This window comes from Bidens hawaiensis, unplaced genomic scaffold (assembly GCF_021521415.1).
Source record: "Bidens hawaiensis isolate Kalapana, Puna unplaced genomic scaffold, B.hawaiensis_p1.1 tig00001087_1, whole genome shotgun sequence".
NCBI lineage: Eukaryota > Viridiplantae > Streptophyta > Magnoliopsida > Asterales > Asteraceae > Bidens > Bidens hawaiensis.
The window spans coordinates 2,132,689-2,142,565 of NW_027491062.1; the positions used below are offsets into that span (position 1 = coordinate 2,132,689).

General features: G+C 34.2%; 1 protein-coding gene across 1 annotated transcript; it reads right to left on the reverse strand.

Moving 5' to 3' along the window:
- Window positions 1–1,404, reverse strand: LOC143558563 (transcription factor TCP15-like). Its single transcript, XM_077047385.1, has one exon. The coding sequence runs from the start codon at window positions 1,361–1,363 to the stop codon at window positions 188–190; it is 1,176 nt and encodes a 391-aa protein (XP_076903500.1). The 5' UTR covers window positions 1,364–1,404; the 3' UTR covers window positions 1–187.
- Between the last annotated feature and the right edge of the window lie 8,473 nt (window positions 1,405–9,877).

Here is a 9,877-nt window from a genome sequence, read left to right on the forward strand (position 1 = left end):
ACCCTTGGAACATCTTCATAATATTAATCACACAAATGAAGTAGAAAAAATTAAAATAAAAAATAAAATCATAATATATAAGAATTGTTTCAAAAATTTCAAAAAAATTGTAGAAAACCAAACCTCACGTGTGTTTACACATCAAATTTAACAACACAACACAACACAATCTAGGAGCATGAATCCCCTATGCGTTGTGGCTTGTTGTATCATGTCTATCATCACTTCCTCCTCCGCCGCGCTCACTCGCCGGACTTTCAGACGTTCCCGGACCACCAAACATTTGCCTGTATGCATTCAAACCCGAAAACATATTCAACCCACCTTCACTATAACCACCACCACTACCACTACCTTGTCCTGGTGCCGGAAAATTCATAAAATGCAAACCACTAGAAACCGTCCCTCGATACACAGCCGCGTTACTATTAACATTAGGAATCGCCCATATAGGGTCTCCATTCATCACTTGGTGTTGATTATTGTTCGCAACCATCCAAAAGTTAGCTGGAATTGATGGATGACTCGCCGCCACAACGCCCGTGCTTGTCTGCATCAAGTAGTTCCCCATATGTTGTTGCAAAGACAATTCGAGCTCACCCGGTGTCCGCCTCTTCCTTCCCATACTATCCTCACTTTCTGATAACTCCAGATGATTATTATTATTATTATTATTATTATTATTATTATTATTAGTAGTAGTAGTAGTAGTAGTATCATTATTGTTGTTCTCTCTCATCTCTTGCTTTGCTTGTAACATTTGATATAGATTTGTATTATTATTATTATTATTATTAGTAGTAGTATGATCATTAGTATTTGATAATCCGAGTTGTGGGAATAGATTTCGCCTTTGCGGGAAGGCGAAATTAGGGTTGAAGTAAGTGGATCTTAGTTGTGATGGTATGGACATGCTTGAGCCTGAGCTTCTTAATGAAATATTGAGTGAAGTAAAGTTTGCTGGGATTGTCCCAGTACCAGTGGCTGCTATAACAGCCGGTTCGGCTTGTTGTAGCAGCCACTCTATGGTTTCGCCGTCGGATTTATGTCCGAGCTCGCGGGTGAGTTGGAAAACCCTAGCTGCACATAAAGCCGGCATGCGGATACGTCGGCCACGGCCGTTGACTTTCGTGTGGCGGTCTTTGGTGGATGTTCTTTTAGGGGGTTGTTTTTTTGATGGTTCGCCGGAGGAGGTGGTGGTGGTGGTTATTTGCATATTAGAGGTGTCGGCGGAGATCATGAGAGACGGATATGCCGAGGTGGCGGTGGTGGTGGTGGGTTCATGATCATCTTTTGTTCCTAGTAATTGTATAGGGAAGTTTGGCCGGTGGTGGTGGTGGAAATGATCATCTCCACTGTCCATGATCACATGAGATGATAATAATAATAATAATAATAATAATAATAATAATAATAATAATAATAATAATGGAAGTTTGGCCGGTGGTGGTGGAAATGATCATCTCCACTGTCCATGATAATAATAATAATAATAATAATAATAATAATAATAATAATAATAATAATAATAATAATATACACACACTAAAACCTACAATAAAGTGAAAAAACACACACTTTCTCTCTCTATAAATTTAGGGTTTTTTGTGAGTCTTGATTTTCTTTCTCTTTCAAGAACATTCTAATTAAGTTGTAACAGTCTCACTCTTGATATACATTTGATGTGTTTAAAGACATGTGGGAGGATAAGAAGAACAAAGGTAATGAGTGGGAATAATAAGGGTGTGAGCTTTAAAAAGCAAAAAACAAAACAAATGGAAATGGGAAAACTAAGAATGAGTGTTGTAATATGTGTTTGGTGTATAAACTATTGGTGACTCTACATTTATAGTCCTTCCACTTGAAAAGGATTGGTGTTAGAATTTAAACATTGAATGAACGCGCTCACATATGTAGTCGACGTCGATCCACTTGTGGTATACTATGTTGTTTTCATAAACCTGTAATGATATTTGTTGGATATATGAATTTTTTTAGCATGTTCTTGTGTAGATGTTTGCGAATGCACATGGTCATTAACGTATACGTGTGTGTATCTCTTTTTAATAATTTAAGTGGCCGATTTATAACCATATTTGGAAGTTTTGTAGTGGTGATAGTTGAGCTAGTACTACTTTGATGTAACTCTCATTTTATACAACAATAGACGCATATATTGGCAAACTGAAAACATTTTAACCAATTACTTTAAAGGGTTCAGATTTATTTATACGCTCAACCCCCTTCCCCCCAAAAAAAAAATTGAAAAGAAATCATAGGTCTAGTACTGATTAATTGCATAGCTTGTATGCAACCTCGTAGGAATCGGTATAGAGAATCCAAGTTTAATTACTAGTCAAAGTTGAGAGAATTGAAGTATAGGGACCATAATGTAAGTTAGATGATAGGTAATGGGTGTAATTGAAAAATGAGGCAAAGAGAAATTAAGAAATTACTTTGTTGACATCTTTGCTGGTATCTTTAAAATTGATTGAAATGCATCAAAAAAGGAATTTCTTTTCCAGATATTGCTATCATTTTTGTTTTAACCTTTTATATAAAATATACAAAAGTAAATGAATTCTTTTAGACTATTTGTATAAAATTCAATCCCCGGATCTAATAACATCAGTGTCACACATGATACACGCTGTAAATTTTTATATTTATGCATTATATAATGTGAGATACTTTATGTATTATTTATATAGATGACGTCGATACATAAGATTCTGAATCTGTTAATGAACACAACTCAAACTTATATTAATAGCATGCATGATGGGTTTTATAAACATATCATTTTATTTTTCTTTAAATAAGTCTTGTTTTCTTATTTTATGAAACAAATATTAAGTTTATAAATATAAAACCAAAAATGAAGAAGTTCTTTTAATTGTGGTTGAACAGAGGCCTTTGGTTCAGAGTCCACGTGAGGTGCTCTTTTTTTATCATTCAATCCATAAAACAGTGGTGGGCCCTTTTCTCCATCGTCTGGGTCCCACTCCCTTGACTCAACCAATTCGAGAAGCACTTATTGCGTTGTAAAATCCTAGATTAACGTTGTTTAAAAAAACTAATCTTTTTGAATTTGCAATCTTTTTTAACTAACAAATAAAATCTGGCTATTGAGGTAATCCGGTGACAAAAAAAACGATCTTATGCGCCCGTAATCGTAGACAGCGTTGAGTTTCATAAACCCGCCATATGCATGTTCCATGTAAAACTCGCAACCTAAAGGTCTACTGTAATAAAACACCGGTAGGATAAGATTCGAACATGAGATTAACATTGTGGTATGGAGCCCAAACTTTCAGTTCCTCTCCTTTGTCGGTTTAACTAAAGCTCGTTGGAGTTTTAAACAAATTATAAAAGATTTTTTTGAACGATGAATGTTAGAGGCGTTAATTCCTGGCACGGCCAGAACCAACATGAAAAAATATAGGTTTTAAATTGGCAAATACGACCCGTTTTCTTAAACAAGTCAACTCGAACATGCCCTGTTTAAAAACGGGTCAACCCGAACCCTACCTGTAAAAATGTGGGCTGACTTGTTAACCCTTTTAAGAGCATGTTTGGGATTGAGTTTGAAAATAATTTACTCATTACTTATTGGTGTTTTAAAAAAGCCAACAAGTTAAAAATGTTAACAAAAATCTTTTTTTATTTTATCTTCTTGAAATGGTTAATAAACAGTTTTCTAAAAGTCTCAAATCCTGGTTTTTCTAAATGGCTTTTCGAAAAAGTAAATAAGCCAATAAGCAGTTTTTAAACTCAATCCCAAACATGCTCTAAGAATCTAGAGAAGTTAATAATTTAGTTACATATATAAGAGTTGCTAAATTTTAAAGTTAAATACATTGATTTTTTATTTTGCATATATCTATTCACTTCTAAAAGTAAAACTAATTTCTTAATTAAACTAATTATATTTACTTTTTACTTCTAATATTTTTTTTCTTAGTACTAATTGTTTATTCTCTAATTATTTCCTTCCATTTGTTCTTGTCTTAAGCTACATATGTAAATCCAAGTTTGTTAGTTAAGAATCAAAAGTAAATACAATTATATCTGTCATAAATTACTAAAATTTTTTATATGAATAAAAGAAATTAATTGTTTTAATTGTTACCAAAGCAATTATCGAACAAATTCGTTAGCTGAGGTAGAGTGTTCTTCAAAGATATGATATGTAACTGCGGTAAAAGGAAAGGGTAGACCCAACGATATATCGAGGAATAGCCTCAGATCCGGGTGAGGATCCTCGGAAAAAACCTTGGGAGGGGAAAATTATGATGGTTTATAGTAATCTGATTATAATTGAAGCGAAAGCAGTAGGTTCAATTCACTGAAAGTAGATTAGATTGAACTGCATAACTAATCAAGATTACAAGGATGCTTAAATAGAAAAAAACTCAAACGGCTAAACACAAGAGAATAGGTCAATCCTAACAACCTTGACTGACCAGTTTATTTTTGAATTTAAATAGCATAAATATAACTAGAACTTATTCTTGAATGCATGCAGCTCACGTGAGGAGTTTGGATCACATTTATCACCCTCCCTTGATTCAAGCTCCGTAACTCCTAACCAGTGACGAAAATAAACATACTTATCTCGAGATAAGGCCTTTGTCAACACATCTGCCAGTTGTTCATTTGTTTTGCAGTATGCCAACTTCACTTGACGTTGATTAGCCATTTCACGAATAAAAGGATATTTGAATTCAATATGCTTGGACCTGCTGTGCATGATAGGGTTCTTGCTTAATTAGATTAATAGCAGACTGATTATCAAAATACATAACAGTTGCCCCTTGTTGTTTAATACCCAGATCTTCCATAATTCTTCTTAACCACAAAGCTTGAGAAGTAGCAGCAGTATTAGCTATGTATTCGGCATCCGTACTTGAAAGAGCAACTGTCGATTGCTTTTTAGAGCTCCAAGTGATTGCAACACTTCTTAGAGTAAACACACATGCTGATATACTTTTTCTATCATCAGCACTACTGGCCCAATCACTATCAGTGAAACCAGTTAATGACGTGAGGTCGAAGACTCACTAAAAAATAAACCGAATACAACTAGTTAAATAGCAGTAAGCGGGTATCGAACACAGGAAATTTGTGGAAAATGCGTTATTAAGTAGCACAGTAATTACACTATATAAGTAAATTCAAATAGTTGGTTGTATGGTTTTGATTAACAAAAAAAACTAAAGCAATAAACGAGTTTTAAACAATATAAGAAACAATGTTCTCTCCCGGTTTCAGGTTTCCAATGTTGACCAAGTTAACGTTTACTTTTGGGATGAACTACATAGACATAGTTCGTGAAAATGCATTTGATTGTTATAAAAGAGGACTAAGTACTTGGATTGTAAAAACGCAAGGTTGTCACTCGATAATCAGTTTAGTATAGTTAACCCTAATTCCCTTCCAATAAATCCTGATTGCCTATGGCACCAAGAACGGATAGACAAGAACACGAATTATACTTTACTAACAATTACTAATCAAACTCACAATCACCATAGCAATACAATCATAAGATCAAACTACTGTCTCACAAATAACATAAACGATTCACAAGTATTCAATTGAAAACCTTACAATTCGGGAGAGAACATAAAAAGAACTAGCCACACATACTTTGATTCATCATCACATCAATTAGAGTTTGCATATGAATCAAAATCGAGTCTCTAATGATTACCACACTCAAAATAATGTTCTTGTACTCGAAAATCGCCTCTAGATCGCTCTAGGATGAAAACATATGATTAGAATGTCAAAAGCCAATCCTAAAACGAGTTTCTAAGGTTGTTACAAGTTTCAGCATCTGTCCCACCGTAAACTACGGTGGCCACCGTAGCTTACGGTGGCTTCCAAAAAGCCTACGGTGGCTTTAAACTGCCATACGGTGTCATTTTCTTCAGATCCCACCGTAGCTTACGGTGGCTTCACCGTAAGCTACGGTGGCCTTTAACAAGGGCTTCTTGTTTTCGTCATAACTTTCTCGTTCCAAGTCCGTTTTCTTCACCCTTTTCTCCCATGTTCTCGTAATTACATCCTCTATCTTCTCCTACCTGCAATTATATGAGTAACCATAGTCAACTAATTCAGCAAGATAAACCCATTAAACACATGATTATTATTGTTCTTAAACCACTTAAGGGTTGTCCTATGGACCACCCGTCAGTTAAGCAAATTTTTTTTCCTGTAGCATACCATAAACCAAGTCCAATGGTACCTGCCACATATTTTGTAACAATTCGGGTTTTCGAATTTATTAATGACCCGACTAGGTTCGACGTTCGGGTTATTTTTATGGCATTATCAAGTTTAAATTTGTTTAATTATTATTATATTATTATTAATATTTTTATTTATAACCTTAGCTTTCTTGTTTTGGCATTTTTAACCCAAAGTATAAACTTTTATCCATTTTTGCCCCATCCTCAAATTCCAAGGTCCAAACTGAAAATATGTTATAACCCATATTACAATTTGGATATCCATTTATCAAATCCGACCCATATTAGTTTTTCTTGTACCCGAATCGACTAATCACCCAATTAAGCTAGCAAATCTATTTGTAATCACAGTTTTGATTTGAAAATCGTTTACTTATCTTAAACGCGGCCTCACCGATGTTTTATACAAGCAAATAATATCATCCTTCTTTCCTCTATATTCTAGCCGACAACCCTAATTACTTATTGAACATGTAATCGTTGTTATAAATTCAATTAAACCTGCAGATCTCATCCTTACACCATCTCCGTCCTAACCCCAATAATTAATTGCATCAACGCCGCTGTTTAATCGTGTTCTTCGTCGTCTTTTGGCCGGCAACTGTTATGTTCCGTTAACCCTCCTCCGACCATCATACGAGGTAATATATTACATGGTTACCATCGCGAGATGATGCTTATCAATAGCCCCATGGTTGATTTGATCAAAAATATCAAATTGGATCAAATCAATTGTTAGGGATTATGTTATAAAAACTTATTCGTTTATGCTTGTGTATATAATTAATGGAAACTGTTAAAACTTGTGCATCACTGGTAGCCCAGTTGGTTAAACTTATAAGCTATGGGGGCAGAGGTCGCGGGTTTGAACCCCCGCACCCCGTTTTTTTTGGAAAATTATTTGTTTTATTTTTCTAAAGCATTTAACCTTTATATTAATAATATTAATAACTAATAAAGATTATTTTAATAAAAACCGGTTTGTAATACTCGTTTAACTTTTGTTTTTTTCATGTATATGCGTATAAACATATAGGTATATATACATATACATATACAGGTATTGGATCATTTCAGAAGTTTTTTTACAGCGAGAAGTGAAGGTGTAACTCCATTAATCCCTAATTTTACTCTCTTTTTTATGTGTAGGTGCGTTGTGTAGGTGCGTATGTACGTGTGTAGGTACGTATGTTTGTATATGTGTACGTATGTTTGTATATGTGTATGTATCTTTGTATGTGTGTAGGTACGTAGGTTTGAATGTGGATCGGTACATTTATATGTGTGTAGGTAGGTTCGAATGTGTAATTAAGACATAAATGCAACCAACCTACATACATGTACGTAACAAGGGAGTGAAATTAGAGATTAATGGAGTTACACCTTCACTTCTCGCACTTCTCGCTGTAATATCACTTCTTGCAAGATCCATCCCCTACACACACACACACACATATATATATATCAATATATAAAGTATATTATAATTTAAATACTAATGTTTTAATATACATATAAAAATCAAATAAACTAATTTTATATATATTTATAAAACTACAAATAATAGTTATTAAGTTATGATTTCTTAAATCAAAATAATTATTTTATATGGTAAAACCTTATATATATTATTATATTTTTTAACTAGTTGTCGTAATAAATAGCGTACTCTACTTAGTGTATCCTTGCTCTTAATTCTCATTAGGCTTTAACGTTCGCATGTGATTTTCTCGCTTTCTCAATTATCTTAATCACTTTTGTTCGTCTACCGAGGTGAGTACCACATTCCCCTCTTTTTATTCGTTTTTCACGTTTTGGAGACATATGTGTAAATTATATTTCTTACATATACTTATACTCAAAACTGCAACTATTGTCTAATGTGTTAACAACTTATACCTTACTTGTTTATGTGCTTACTTGATTTATATGCTTCTGCATTCGGAGAGGTCCAGCATAATCTCATATTAGTATGATCATACGCCAGTCGTTATAGCTTTGTGCTTCTCGACATCTCAGTTATACTTGCTCATTTGGTTAATTTGTTATTCTCATATGACTTGTTGCAATTACTTATTTTTATATATACTATATGAACATTTAAACTGGTGTGTTGCTCATTCAACCTTGTGTTGACAAAACCATTCTATTTTCAACGCATGTCCAGGTTATCGTTTGATGTGAAGTAATTGAAGTACAAGATTACTTAAGGATTTATGCTAGAAGAAAACTTGATGTGACATATTGCTATTGATTGATGTATGTACTTTGTTTATTTGGATTTTGTAAACATGATTGCTATTTGAAAATTTAATTAATAGATATCGAAACTTTTAATAATGCATGATAGTAACCTTGAGAGCTGTGACAATCAGTTCGCGCCCCGACATTTCCGCCGTAGGTTAGGGTGTGACATATTTGAGGATCCTTCTGGCAGCCCCATAGTGTATTTTTGATGGACATTGCATAAATCTTGAGATTATGCTCACTGCATAAGCTAGATCTGGATAAGTATGGGTTAGATAGATCAAACCTCCAACCAGACTTCTATAAGTCACTTCATTACATTTATCAGCATGATCTTTGGTCTGCAGCTTTTCACTTGTATTCATTGGAGTGAGTTCATGATTACATGTAGTCATCCCAAACTTTGACAATAAATTCTTTGCTTCTTCTCTTGACATAAGAACAATCCATATCTAGTTTGTTTGACTTCTAGCACAAGAAAATACTTCAACAAGCCCAAATCAGTCATCTCAAACATATGTTTCATACCATCTTTAAACTCATTAATCAGATCTGGTGAAGAGCTAGTGCATATTATGTCGTCAACATAAAAACACACATACATAGCTCCCTGGGTCACATATTTCTTCACATATAAAGTTGGCTCATTGTCACTTCTCCGGTACCCATTATTGGTAAAGTACCCATCAATCAGGCTCTAGGTGCCTGCTTCAAGCCATACAATGATTTCTTCAGTTTGTAAACATACTCTTCCTTACCTTGTATGACAAAACCAAGGGGCTGCTCAACATAAATGTCTTTGATAAGATCACCTTTAAGAAAAGCGAACTTCCATCCGCTTTGAGCAGCAACACTTAGGATAACTCTAATAGTTTCAAATCTGGCCACAAGAGCAAAGGTTTCATGACAATATATTCCTTTTAGTTGAGTGTACCCCTTTGTGTCACAGCCCCCGACCCCTATACCCCGGGATGGGAAGCCGTGAACATTGATTGGTGGTATCGGTGTTATTGAATTATTTTGCAGCGGAAAATTTCATCAGAACCGTAGTTAGGAAAAATGATCAGAGTTATAAAAATACCATGATTATTATTATGATAAACGGGAATTTAATCCCTTTTGATACAAACATAAGTTTTATAGGGTTAAACCCTTATTTACAAAGCATTTTTCTTTATTCTGGTGACAAGTCACTTATTTAAGCCGGAAGCCCGCAGGCATTATTCCTTTGTCTCTAACAAGTCACCTGAAACATGTTTAAAATATTTGATCAGCAAGAAATACTAGTGAGTACATTCATCTGTAAATGACACATTTTACAATTACAGCATTAAGATGTTTTTACATCTTCCTGCTTACAAATTACCGAAAGG